Here is a 14,542-nt window from a genome sequence, read left to right as displayed (position 1 = left end):
CAAGTGTTGCTTTCCCCCAGTGCAGACCTCAGACAGATTTGATTTATTACAGACACTCCCAAAATCTTTTACAAACTTAATTCTATGGACAAGCATTCATGACTATTGTAGAACTTGGAGAACAGCACACTGTCAAGTTACAATGCCTTCATCCCTTTTCATCACAGTTTTTTTAGTTGTTGACTCATACTCAGTTTAAAGAGCCCTTTTCCACCCTTGTGTCAACACCAATAATTTTTAATTACTTCTTGCATTTTTTCCCACATTCTCCATCAATGTAAGACACTGATAAGAGTCCTACAAATTAAAAACCAGGGCAAGAGCAGCAGAACAGACTCTCATGTCAAGGCTGAAATAGGGCAGCATTCTGTGAAGTACTGAATATTCTGGGTAAGGCATTGTTTTTACCATATATCACATGGCACTATAATACTATGATTTAGAGCCAAAGCTATTTCTAATTTCAATTCACACCTAGTTAAAGGTGGGATGTTTTGTTTGATTTCTACAAAACTTGATACTTTAGAGCTGTCCTGGTTTTAAAATAATATTCTCATTATAGATTTGATTTAAAAGGTAGCACAACAGCAAGTAAAGAAAAAAATATGCTGTTAGTATATGCTAAATGAGGTCCTGAAATAATACATTTTGGAAAGCAAAGCTGAATGATTCTGCAGAAGCATGTTAGACAAAGAACTGTGTAGTTACTTCAGAACAAGGGCAGAAAATACATTAATACTGCTGTTACAGTTCCAGAGAACTGGTGAATCATGGATGTCTGAAAATACTGGAAATATGCCATGGCCCAAATTGGAGTAGAAGCCTAGGAAAATTGCTGATAGGCTCTGATGCCCCAACACAGCACTCAATGCTTTAGCACAGCAAGAGGAAACTTGAAGGTGATGAACCTTCTGTGAATGCACCTCCAACCAGCAAGGCATGGCAGGAGAACAAGCCAGGCAGAGTGAGGGAAAGTATAACCCAAACAAATTCAACATCCTTTTTATAGCCACTTGAACACACCTTTTATATTCAGATCTTCTGAACCTAACCAAAATCCACCCATTAAACAGAAGCAGGTTCCACAACTGACGTACCTGTTTAAACAGGTTTGTTTAAACTACATAACGATTATTCACTAACAGTTTGTAACTGCTGGTAACTAATCAAATCCTTTCAGCTACTAAGCTGGTATTAGTCAGGAGGCTGCACAGAAAATTAAGCAGCTTTTGTGAAGAGACAGACATGCTCAAGAAAGCAACTTGCTCATTTTCTTTGCTAATGGCCTCAGCCTTCCAGAAACAATCTGGGTTCCAAGTGAAGTCTATCAGAACAGCGACAATCTGCAACAGAAACTTGCAAATACTTTGTGAATCTTCAATCTGCATGCTGAAACCAGGAACTGATACTGTTTCTATGCTGAGAACCATTCAAATGTGACCTTGCAAACTGTTGTGAGTATTGAAAAAGCAATCAATTTTTAAGAACAGCATACTGACCATATTTCTATTACTTTTTTAATCTCCCAATTTTTAATTGGGGATTCTTGCACTGTCCTCCACTACAAACACCCGGAAGTGTGTTTAAATATTTGATCTCTTAATAATTCTCTAACGGGATCATCCAGAACAAAGAACATGAAAAAGTTGGCAACTCAGTAAATTATGTAATCTGAATCCAAGGCCCTATGAAACAGTAAGGAAAAACTGAAGCACAGCAAAACTATAGAATAAAATCCTAAACTAAGGAGTTTAACCAAGGTAGCAGAAAGCAGTACAAGCATCTTGCTAAAGCATCTGAGCCTGAATTATAAACCTGTATGTCATTTCCTTTCCTTTCTGCCTCCATAGCTTTGTGTGGATACTAGTGCTTGCTATTAACCTGGGACGACTTCTGGCACATCTGTATCCCTCTCCCTCACTCAAAATATTTTGTCATTGGAAAGCCATTACATAACAATACCTACTCAGAATTAATCAAGGTTTGAGTCAGAACAGACCAACACTTTCTGTTAATACTTCTGTGCTCTCCACCTTATCTCTCTTTGGAAGTAAAGGGGAGAGAAACGGTCTTCCCACTTATTGCAACATTAACCTCTAGCATAGCAATACAACTGTTAAAACAGTACTTTCATAATAAAACTTCAGGAAGATTGAAGGTCTTTTGCCTCTCATACTGACTAGCGGAGAAATACAAGAGACTAAAGAATGGCAATTAGGTACTCAAAAGCTTCATAATTTGAGAATAAGCACATCATCTCTCACAATGAGCTTCCAACAAATTGCACCAAGGACATCATCTTCCCCAGGGAACAGTTCTTGGAAGCTGCTTTCAACAGCCCTGATCACTAGCAGTTGCTATAAACAAAAAATGCTCTACACTAGCTGCAGATTAACCTCTGGCAGAAATCAACTTCTGTAAGGACGTTTTGCACACTGTAAATTCTCTTCAATTTCAGCTGAGAAATACATCTGATCCTATACCAATATGCAGTATCTTAATTCGTCCTTATCAGAAATATGGTATATTCTATAGCCTGAAACTGGTGTGCAGGGCTTTGAAGGCAAACTCCAACGGCACGTGTCACCATGGTAATCCAGAAAATTATACATATGGCAATTTATGCTCCTCTTACTACAAAAGTATCAACAGCTATGCAGGGATTAAAATACATTCCTGTCAACTTCTAATTACAATTGGATGTCCTTGGGTTTGTCGTTAAATTCAATCTGCAATTCTCTTCTAATCTATGCTTTCTCAGCATATTATCAAGGAGTGTATGTAGCCAAGATTCCTTTAGCAAATCCAAAGATTCCTTGCTTCCTAAATACAGAAGTCACATTGTCAGTAAGCTCTTACTAGTACAAAACCTCTCAGTAGGCACATCTGTGCTCCATGCACATGGGAACATGTCATGGAGAAAGGGCACACCAGAGAACAAGCAACACATGAGCCTGCACAGCAAAAGTTACTGCAGTTTCCAGCCATCCAGAGCTGCCCTGATGTTCACACCACCCTTAGAATGTCTGTGTTTTATCTCCAAATGACAAACCCATTCCAACTCAAGTTCAGCGAGATGTTCAGATGTACTGGACAACAATTAAGGATCCAGCCTTCTGCCAGAACACAGCCAGTGTGAAGCATTTCAGAAACAGAATATGGGAGGAACAAGGGACAGAAGAGCAGATAAACCAGACTGAACAGGAGGTTCAAATGATGACTTAACTAATTTGATCAACAGTAAATCCATCAGCATGGGAACCTCAGGACACTGATGGGATCTTACACTAGCAAGCGTTCAAAAAAATTAAAGGTGAAATGGTCAAGAAGTCCCAGGTACCAAAACATCCCACATTAGGAATGTCTAAAGCTGTACTGAAAAAAGGTGTATTACCACAGCATGCCTATGCATCAGCAAAGGTTTCTTTCACAGAGGTACAGGAAGTTAGCTCCAGTTGTAGATATCACAACTTAAATAATCTAATTACTCCACATGTTTCTTATCTATCACACTTGAATGTCCAGTAATGAGAACAACACAAAGCAAGAAAAACAACACTTTGAGAACACACTTGGTAACCTGGAACAGTATCATGAATCTTGTATCAACAATACACTTGAAGCAATCAGAAAGGCTGATACATGTACAGGTCCCTTCCCCCAAACACACCCTGCTCCTCCCTCCCATTTTCTGCCCACAGTAACAAAACCATACCTGGATCTTTTCGCCCTGGTTTTTCAAAGCGTCTGTCTCCCCTAGAAAGGCAGAATAGAAGTTTCAAACAAGGTTTTGGAACTACTCCAAAAACTCATTTTAGGTATAGGTTTTGCTGGTTTTCTGTACTTGGAGGTAACTTTTTCAAAGTCAGAGCCTGATAGACTGTACCTTTAGAGGTCCACATGACAACTGAAATTTTCAGGAACACCTATACACACACAGCCCTTGGAAACTGGGTATGTTTTCAAATGTGCCCCTAAGTACTGCGAACAATGTCAAGACTAAAACTGAATCAACTCCTTAGCATCAGCACTTCCACTGCAACTGCTGTAATTTGTGTTCTCTTAAAGTAGTTAGCTCCTTCTTCCCAGGAACTCAGCAGAAAAATTTTCGGCAAGAAATATTGTTTTACTTTCTCCAGAGCCTCAAGAAACATTACTGTGTTTGACTCCATCTTAGAAATTCAGACACTTCACTCACAGATATAACTAATTACCTTTCCTACAGTGTTTTTATGAAGTCAAAACGCACAAATGGAAGCTGAACAGATGTGTGTAAAAAATTTTAAGGGCTAGAGTTCTGTTACCTTTCCTCCCAACTCTGTGATCTGTGCATTTCCCTGCCCCCTCCTCGCCCAAATCCACCCTCCACTTCATCAAAACTTCTTTGGTAGAAACCGCTTTCTCCTCGGCCTCTGCCTGAAAAGACAAAAAACACAAGTGTTTGTATAAATAATAATAGAAGTTGAAAGAATCAGGTAGGCTTCCCTTTCCTGGTGTCCCTGAGAACTAATCTTGCAGTCTTTAAGCCCCAGTGAAATTATCTGGGACAAAAGGAAAAAGGAACAACGACTGAAGAAAGTCTTATGCAAAAATTATCAAGAAGTGCAAGACCAGACAGAACAGGCAAAAAATTCTGAAATAAATATGATGCAGAAAAATACGGATACTTACCCAAGAGAAGTTACCAAGTAAGGATGCATTGTTCACACAATATCCACAGGGTTTCACACACAATAATCAGATTACTTTTAACAGCAAACTTCAGTATAATGGCACTGCACTGGGGATGCACTCCTAATTATTGCTATCAAGGGTCATAAATGAGAAGGAAGCTTCACTATTAAGTTCTAATGAGTGCCAGCAAAACTCTCCCCCAGGATCAGTGGGAAGAAAAGAAGAATCACAAGATGGTTATAGGCAAGTCAGGATGAAGAACAACATTAGCTATAGCTTAAAAATTATCCTACTCATCTTCTCAGTAAATTATTTTCTATAGGCAGCTACCAAGTACCAAGATTCAAGCCAAAAAGTTACACTCATATCCTTAAGCAAAGCATCTCAAAGCACATCTTCAGGGCTTGAGAAGGCATGGGCTGTTAAGGTAAAAGAAAACAAGCCCTACACAACAGAAAAACAACACCCACATACATCCCAGTCCTTCAAAACAACTTCCAGCACTGGTTAGATTAAAGGCTGGGGTGAAGTTTCCAGATCTACAAAAGAGAAACACTGCTTCACACAGTGCTCCAGCAGAAGGAATGGCAGGTTTCTCATCAGCTAATTTACTGTTTCAAGATCTCATGGGAAGAAGATGAACAAGTGGAACATCTATCAGCTAGTTCAGGATAATGCCTTGCCTACATACACATGCAATCTCTACAGTCAAGTTCTAGAACCTAAAAACCTGCTAACAGGAATTCTCGGATCTCAAACAATCTTTTCATATTTCTCTCTTCCTGGCTTCAAGGGAAAAAAAAAAATCAAAGCACAAGGGGCAAGCCTGGTCAGGGATCTGCAGGAATAAGACAGAATGACCAAAAGAAACAGGAAACAAACACCTTCAGAAAGGACTGCAGTTCTTGGGGTCTTGTGAAGAAAGTAGTAATAAAAAGTCTCTACATTTAAAATCTAAAGACAACTGGATGCATCAAGGAATCATGCCATATTTCAGTATCTTATGACTAGAAAAATTTGAAATAATCAAGACAGCTGCAACAGTTTCTCTACTATTTTATACCAAATCTCTTAAAAGGGGTGGCAGGGGAAAAGGGCAGAAAATTGTTTTGCAGACAGAGAAACGGAAAAGTGATCCATAGATAATCCAGTTAGGGTCTTGAAATACACAACTGCTTCTATATCAGGCAGAACATGTTGCAGGGTGTATAAGGAACAATTTTAACATCCCCTTTAGACCAAACTATCCTATCACCAGCAAAGCTGATCAGTGGCAGATCTCCCAGAATCAGAGATTACCTTACCACAGAGTTTTGAGGATGTCTAAGTTCAGATAAAGACTGGACAAACTCAAAAAAGATTAAAAAAAATCATTAACAGAGGCCACATCTGGTTCAGGAAATATGCTGAGCTGAAAACATCTGGCAGCTGAGCCTCTTCACCTTTGTATTTTTCTCAGTCCTTATTCTCTTGCCAAGATGCCTTCTTTTGGCTATTACTAGACTATGGACACTATGAAGCTGAGTAAGTCCATGCCATATTCAGCAGAGCTGTTTTCTCACAAACTCAGGGAGAGGCAGAGGAGCTGACTGAGCACTCAAGGTAAGAGAAGAAATTAGCATCAGACCTGTGAGAGTTATTAGAAACACCTCCACTAGGGCAAGTCTGATACTACAAGGTTGACCATAGTCACAAGTTTAAAACAAGTTGCAAAGGCAAGAAACAGGAAGAGGTGATACAACATCAAAAATTTATTCAGTGAAAACCTTTTGGGTCCCCTAAAAATCCTGGAAAAGGACTCAAAGTTTTTATTCTTCACAAATAACAGCCAGAAAAGTTTCAGCAGCTCATGCAACAGCAATTGTGCCCTAATTTCCTCACTATAGGAAAGCTCTCTTCCTTCCTCTTACAAGAGATAATACAGCAAAAGCAGTTCCTAGAGTCAAAACAGAGCAAAGGCACTGACTCATCTGAGGTAGCAGAGGTGGGAAGCTGCATACACTTTCCCAACAAAAACAAAGCAGACTTGTACAGTGAGCAGTAGAAGCACTGCAGTGCTCCCCTTGCAGGGGTGAGCAAGGGTGAGTGCATACTGCCTGCTGGGAGCAAACACACATCACCAGAGCCAGAGCACTGGCAATATGGGACATTTGACCAGCAAATAAAGCAAGAGTCCTCTACAGGAGCAAGAATCAGTTTTTGTTCCAGCAGCATGGCTTATGGCCGTTTAGAAGTATGTGAAATCACAGCCTGAGAAACCTCCTCCCACTTACCACCCCTGTATGGTGGTTCATCAGTATTTCAGTTGTGCTAAGTTATTAAAACCGTCTGAATTAAAAGACGGCCTTGCAAAATGTCCGAACAATTGATCTTAGGCATTCAGGTTAAGGCTGCCTGCGGGGTCACAGTACTCAGCTGCCAGCTGCAGTGACAGCACATAATACTGGACAGGACTACTGAAGCCACCTCTGCCCCAGCTGTGTCCATACACCTGTGGAAACAATATGGACCCATCCAACAGTGCCAAGAAGAAGCACATGTGTAGCTCCAGCAGACACCAAGCAGACCACAGTGTGGGGAGCATCAAACAGATCCTACAAAGCTGCAGAAGAGAAGCAGTCAGTCAAGGGAAACCGTGGTGTGCCAAGCCAGTCAGACAAACTGTGGTGTGCAATGTCAGTCATTCAGCAAGTACTATGTGGGTGGGTCTGACCCAAAAGCACAGCTAATGCTGGTCACAGAACACATGAGAAATGCCTGCAGAGAGATAAAACTGCACATGTAAGCATACATTTGACATTCTGCTTCTGCACTCCTTGGTTTATTTTAAACAGAATGCCACTTCTGAAAAAAAACTACCTGGCACACAAGCAGCAGACTAAATGCAAATGCTGCGCAAAGTACTAAATGCAAAGTCAAAAAATGTCAATAAACTCTTTCATAACAGACTGGAGGAAAGGTGTCATCTGTACTTCAGTAATTTCTCAAAAGCCTCAGGATGAGGAATCAATCCACTGCACATTGCAATCATTACAGCTAAGCCTCTAACCTGAAAAATAGACAAGTTTGAATTTAAGTAAAAATACAAGACACAAGCAGGAGGGTAAGAAGCAGCACAAATTGTTATTCTAACTGTCATTACAAAAAACCCCAAGACCCTACAGAATACAAGAAGCAAAATCTTGAAATTTCAGCATAACTGGTGTTTAGGATCTACAATCACAGCCATAATACTGTTTGGGAAAAACAGAATAACTGTAGTTAAACGACTGCTGTTTAAAGATGCGAACATTACACTTTCACACCATTGACACACTTTCCAACAGCGGCAAAAACAGATTACAAAGGGCAAAAAGGATGGGTGGGGAAAGAGCTCTAATAGGAAGGAAAGGACCCTGCATAACAGTTTTAACCAAAAGGGAGAACAGCTACAAAACAAAGTGTCTGTAAGCTTACAGCCCATTCCAGGGACTATTTAAATCTCTCCTCATCTGAGGCTCTTATTCATGAATGTTGACATTCCAGTCCTGCCAGCACAAAGCACAAGGCTTAACTGCACACCACAGGGAGCTCCCAGGAAAACAAGTCAATTAGAAAAGAGTCACGTGCAAGTACTTGGTTTCTTCAGAGACAGCTTCTTTTTGAAAAAAAAAAATTGCAAAACCAAACCAAAAATCAAAACAACTTCCATACACTAACCACATTCTCATCATCGCAACATAAGTATTGTCAGTAAAAGCTGGGGTGACTACCCAGAAAATACTTACTGTTACCTTGCAGTTTTAAAGACTGGTAAGTGAATCCCATTTAGAGCTATACCTGTAACACTCCTTCACCAGTATTTCTTTCCCTTGCCAATCCACCACAGATTGCATCTTAATTGCTGGAACACAATTCTGTGATTTGTGCCTCAGTCAGGGAACTTCATTAACAAATCTAATCACACATGCAAATTCCTCTATAAAGCTGCTGTGGTGCAAGTCCCTTCAAGACAGAAATCTCATTCTGGTAAAGCTGAAGCCCACACTGACTCGGCAGCAGCTTTGTTGCATGCAACTGTGTGAAGTTCATGAAAAATACAAGAAAACTTTTTGAACCCAGGTAATTGTGCAGTGCAATGAAAATATTTTCCAGCTGTTAAGTAAGGCAGCTCATTTAGTGAACAACTCCCAAGAAATTTCAAGTCCTCTTTACTGTAACTTGAAAAAAATTACATTTAAAGCCTGCTACTTAGAAGCAGCGTTTTTGTAAATGTCAGCAGTCCTATATTGGATATTCATAAATAATTATGTAAAAAAATGTCCTTGGCTACAACATCGCCATGTGTATAACTATGAAAATGGTAGCATTTTTCTTTGGTGAGATACAGAAACTTGGGGAAGACTCATTATGCCTAGAACCCAACATTAATTGCTCATGGGAAGAAGAGGGGAAGGGTGGAAGAAACAAGCAGTGACCACGATCAATGAGAGAAGGAAAGCTCAGAAAGCTGAAGAAATTGATTGCAGAAATGTGTCCTTTACAACTTAGTCAGAGTAGCCTAACATGCACACCATATAACAATTCCGACATAATAAAAGATCAAATTAGGATAAGCAAAGAAGAAAGTGAAAGTGATTAATTTTGCAACAAAGTTCTTGTTAGTATTTCTTAACAAATCTTAAAAATGAGCTGTGGGAAACCAGGAATACATGCAGCAGCTTTCAAAGAATCCTAATATTGCATAATTTTAAGTTCTGTAAAATCTAAAGAACCAAACTTTACTGCCAAACAGACACACATAGAAGTAGATGCAATAACAGAATTACTGGGTTAGAAATCATATTCTGCCACATTTAGCCTTGCAACCTCATTGAAACTAGTGGGGGCAATTAATAAACAACCCACTGCTCACTGCATAAGGATGACACTATTACCAGTGCAGCAAGAAAATAAAGAAACTGGACAAAAGAAATCAAAATAAAGGGTTTGCCAAAATAGAAATGGTCCTGGTGTCTTGATATTGAAACTAGAGAGCACACTAGCAGGTGCATGATCTCAAATCATCAAATTTTAAGCAGGAATAATTTAATTTGCAGAATTCTTGACATATCTAAAACAGCCAATACATGTATTCCTAGCAAAAATGAAACATAGGTTATAGAAACGCATATTAAAATAGAACAAAAAATAAACAACTCCCAAAGGAGTTCACATATCTGTATATATATGCACACTTTTTTTAATGAAACCCTGAGCATTTATGCAAATACAATGATAAACAAAGGGGAAGCAATAGGAAAATCTAGTGATAGTCTCAAAGCTTTAAACTCCTATTTTAGCTGGGAAGCAATCACAAGAAGACAGACAACAACTTACAAATATCTGAGAGATGTAAACTAAAAAGAAAGCAGGACTAAGGAATGAGATCAGAAATGAGAGAAGACATTAAGTCAAAGCAAAATTCTGGTCAAGGATCTAACTATAAATGAAGCACCTCCTGAAAGCATTTACTGAAAATGCCATCCATTAAGAACATGTAGAATTAAATTAGAAAGGGCTCTAAGAGAAACCTCACCTAAGCACCTGCAAAGACAGAGGTTACAAGATTATTTACTCAGTATTTCCAAGTTACTAGCATCCTCCTATTCTAAATGCAACCCATCAGATTTATATATAAAGCCTCCCAAAGAGTTTACAGAAGTGAGCACATTGAAAGGAAATTGCTAAGATAAGTCCTGGGTTTAACAATTCGGTTTGACTTCAGCAATATGGCTTCAGGACATTTTCTCCGTTCATTTGCAAATGTTTCAAGTGATCCTGGATGAGATATCAACTACAGTGATGCACTAAAACTAGAAAGACTCAAATGTCTCCCAAATTCAATTGCATCTTTTCAATAACTGTTTACACTCAGCATGTTAACAAATGAAGATGACTCTTCAGAACACTAATACAACCTACTACAATCTTGATGTTTTAAAAACATTTCTAGTTTTTCTACCCTCTCCCTATAAATTGGTTTTATGCTTTTAATAAAGTCATTTCTAACAATTCTAAACCAAAGAATTTCATATTCCACACCAAAACAACCTTTCCCTTTTGCTTTCCCACTCACCAATCTCGTAAAGGCATATAACAGATACCAGTTGTGTGCTAAGACGTGCAGAGGCATCACTAAACACAATACACATTCTCCAGCACCACCTTGCTGGAAAGGTTTCAAAGCTTTAAGTGAAAAGAAACTGGGCATGAGAAGACATGGCTCTAGCCAAGCTCCACTTAGTATTTCTGAGCAGCTTTGACCTGGATAACCTGGATCCATTGCAGCACATCCCAGTGGTAGCTCACCTCGACCTCTGGAGGAACTTCGACCTCGAGGAGCCCCTACCACCGTTCCTCCTCCACGTCCCGTCAACCGCAGGACAGCAGCACTGTTTACAGACATCGAGAAATTTCTCTGCCAAGAAAAAAGAGTCACTGTCAGATTTGGCTGGAAAAACCTTCACAAAGAAACCACAACCAAATACACAAATACACAATAAAAACCAAGCAAAACAAAAATAAAAACCAGAAATATTTACCATTTTCTTAAATTTAGCTTTCTTTTCATTACAAATTCTCCACAACTAACACTAGCACAGAAATGGATTCCATGCACACATGAGCAGCTGAAGCAGTCTATAAAAGGATCTTGGTCAATATTACCATTTCCAAGTTACTTAGCTGAGATTTCTATGCTCTGAAGTAAGCATTTGAACATCTACTCCTTTATAAGGTGATGCCAGCACAGAAGCCACCAGAACATCAGCAGTGTTAAAACACATTCTGCTGCAAAAAGAGACTGGCACCTCCCTATATCTTACACCAATAATTAATACCAATTCTAAACTTACTTTCTAAAGCAGGAACATGTAAAGACCAAGAGAACTTGAATAAAATTATATTTACCAATCTCCTTTGCAGAAATAAGCCTCTTTATTCTCTAAATATCACAAGATATTTTAGGAAAAACTAAGTGTACTTAAGGCTTCTGAGATTTAACTGATGCTCATTTTAATAAGAAAATGAACATCAGTAAAATTCAACTTTAGCTAAACATGAAACAATTGCTAAAGAAAAAGCTATTTCAATAAAGAACGGATAAATATAACCAACTCTGACCCTATTATCTGAGCACAAGTACTTGGAAAACTGGGCCAAAGAATTCAGAAGCATGTTCAGAAACATTAACAAGTAAACCTGAACTGCCACACACTTTCTGAATGCAAGTTTTGAATAATTAGAATCCAAACAGCTGCTATATCAGGCTTCCTGAAAGGAACTTAAAGCCAGCAAGGTGCTTACATCAACTCATCTGAATTACTATGACTTTGAAGCTCTTCAGAGAACAATGAGACAAGTGATAATATACTATTTAAAATCTAAATAACTAACATCAAAGCCAATAGGAGTTTTAATACATCACAGAAACATTTCAGAAACTGCTTGATATGTGCTCCCTAGAAAAGCAGATCTTCCTTCAAGAGAAAATTGGTAACTAATTAGACTTGAGGGGAAAGAAAAAATGCAGTCATGCATGGCAAAAAAGCAAGGTCAGCTTCCAGTAAATCTTTTTTCTGAGCTAGCTCTTAAAAGTTTCAAGCAACCATTTCAACTGCAAGTCAAAAGGAACCAGCTTCACTGCCTCTAAGCAAACTACCATCTTTCCAGCTGTTGATACTTTTTTGTGAAGCACTGAAAATATTTCACTATGAAAATACATTTAAGTTATTTATCAGAATCATTGTCTCACACAGGAGATTCCTCAGTTTTTTAATGCCTTATTCTTCCCGTAAGAACAAAATAATAATCTTATTTTCTTTTCCAACTAATTTTTAATTTGACTTGTCTACCTGAACTCTGAGCAACTTCTCCCTCCCCTCTGTAGAACCTGCTGCAGTGAAGACACAGTGATAACAACCCACATGGTAGGATCACAGTAAGCAATAAAAAGTCAAGTCAAAAAAGCAAAAATTGCCCTACTATTGATCAGTGTCTTCCTTCAATGAACAGTGCTGAAAATGTACAATGAAGAACAAAGCTGCTGCAAAACAGCACTAGCAGCAAATGAAGACGTCTTAGGAAAGATGTCAGGAAAATAACTAAGGAGACCACAAAAATATCTCCATTATATTCAGCAAGAGTTTGAGCCTCCCTTACTATGCAAACAGCTAAGATTAAGACAACCAAATTCTTCCCTAATGCAAAGGGGAGCAGTGGAAAAGGCAAGGGAACTTGTGCTGCACATTGCTAGTGCTCCATGGTGGAAAGCCCTGTAAAAGCCATCTGCAGAAAGCTTCTTTGCTTCAACAGACACTACCCTGGAACCACATGTTACACAAATCTATGATTATAAATATATTGTATTTCAGTACATTAAGCAAATCAGTTAAACTCTAGATTAGTTCAATAACTTCAGAAAATAAACATTTTTACGTAAAAAGAACCAGCAATTCCATCCAAAGCACATCCATGTTCTGTTACAGGGAACACTGTAGCCTTAAGTATCTAATGAAACAGAACAAGACTAAACACATTTAGGTTTAAATTAAAATAGCTGACATGATCTGTAATCCATTCCTAGATAATACATCTTTAAATCAGCTCAAGACAAGTTCTTCCCACAGTACACGTACAACTGCAGCACCATCAAGTGTGTAACACAGCAGGAACTGTTCTTAATCTAAGGCCAAAGCAATCCTAACAGACTCAGCTGCAACTGAACTATGCCAAAGTACCAGTGTTCTGGCCAGCCTCTCCTACAAGGACTCCCAAAGCCCCACCCCTCAAGTTCTGAGACAACAATTCTATCCTGAGCATTCATGGAGGGGGGAAAAAGATCTTCTAAACTCTTTTGTCAGTTTTAATTGTAAGAACTTTCCTGCACCACAGCTAGCAGCAAATCCATTAATATTCACCTGAAGATCACTTCTGAACATGATTCTTAATGATAAACAAAGTTATATCATGGGGAACAAACATCAGAATTTTTAACTTTAAAAAATGCTATTCCTTTGGTACCTTGAATCAGTCATGAAGACAGGAAAAAAGGGACATGAAAAATCAGGTTATTTACATCCTCTGGGTCCCCAGAAACCAATAAAGGAAAAACTGCCTTAAAAAGGGAATATGGACCTCTTTTAGTTTATGATTTCTGTGGAGATTTTAGAGAATTGTTAAGTTGCATAAAGGCTCCTGTATGATTACACGGAAAAGGAGCAGAAAAAAGCTGTGACAAGGTATACAGCAACTCCTCAGGAGTTTTCAAGACTGGTGAAACTCTGGGCACTGCAGCAGAGGACCACATTAATCCCTGAAACTCAGCAGCACTTGCCACTTCATCTGTACTCAGCACACTTTCCATGTCATAGCCTTCAACTCATGTTATTTCTCACAGAGAGTATCCTGACAATCAGCACAAGTCAGTAAAAGGCCTCTAAAAGACTTCACTATGCATCAGTCCAGAAGAATATGCCCAAAGATACTTACACAAAGGTGTATGTCAGGCTTACCATTTCTGGGGCTTACTCCTGAATCCCTTCTCTTCCTACTCAAGAAGGAGCTAAGATTTCCCATAAAATGGTAAGTCTCAATCTCAGTTGCCTTTTAAGACTAACTATGACAACATGAAGTGCTTACATGTATCCATGTGAACTCAAATATAACTGCTGATTAAGTATCTTGTGTGCTGATCAGTATCTTGTGAAATGACAGCATCCTACAGAGACACAAGAAGTATGGACCAACTCTGAAGAGGAAGGAAATCCAGAACAGATGAACAGGATATGCCAAAGCACCCAGGCACAAAATTAAATTAAAAATTCAAGAACACAACAGCCTGGGGCAG

At 38.8% G+C, this 14,542-nt stretch overlaps 1 protein-coding gene across 13 annotated transcripts in view; it reads right to left on the bottom strand.

Moving 5' to 3' along the window:
* The window catches only part of GIGYF2 (GRB10 interacting GYF protein 2), a 72,393-nt gene that overhangs the window by 39,272 nt on the left and 18,579 nt on the right, over positions 1 to 14,542 (bottom strand). For 10 of the 13 annotated variants that reach the window (XM_056498813.1, XM_056498816.1, XM_056498811.1 and 7 more), the window contains 3 exons: positions 11,005 to 11,113; positions 4,305 to 4,416; positions 3,716 to 3,756 (listed from right to left, as the gene is read on the bottom strand). In XM_056498813.1, coding sequence (XP_056354788.1) covers positions 3,716 to 3,756; positions 4,305 to 4,416; positions 11,005 to 11,113 — 262 coding nt within the window. The remainder of the gene's footprint in view (positions 1 to 3,715; positions 3,757 to 4,304; positions 4,417 to 11,004; positions 11,114 to 14,542) is intronic. The other 3 variants (XM_056498821.1, XM_056498820.1, XM_056498819.1) reach the window with 1 other exon arrangement.

This window comes from Oenanthe melanoleuca, chromosome 9, assembly GCF_029582105.1.
Source record: "Oenanthe melanoleuca isolate GR-GAL-2019-014 chromosome 9, OMel1.0, whole genome shotgun sequence".
NCBI lineage: Eukaryota > Metazoa > Chordata > Aves > Passeriformes > Muscicapidae > Oenanthe > Oenanthe melanoleuca.
Note: the sequence above shows the minus strand (reverse complement) of the source record. Positions and strands in the feature narration are given on the sequence as shown.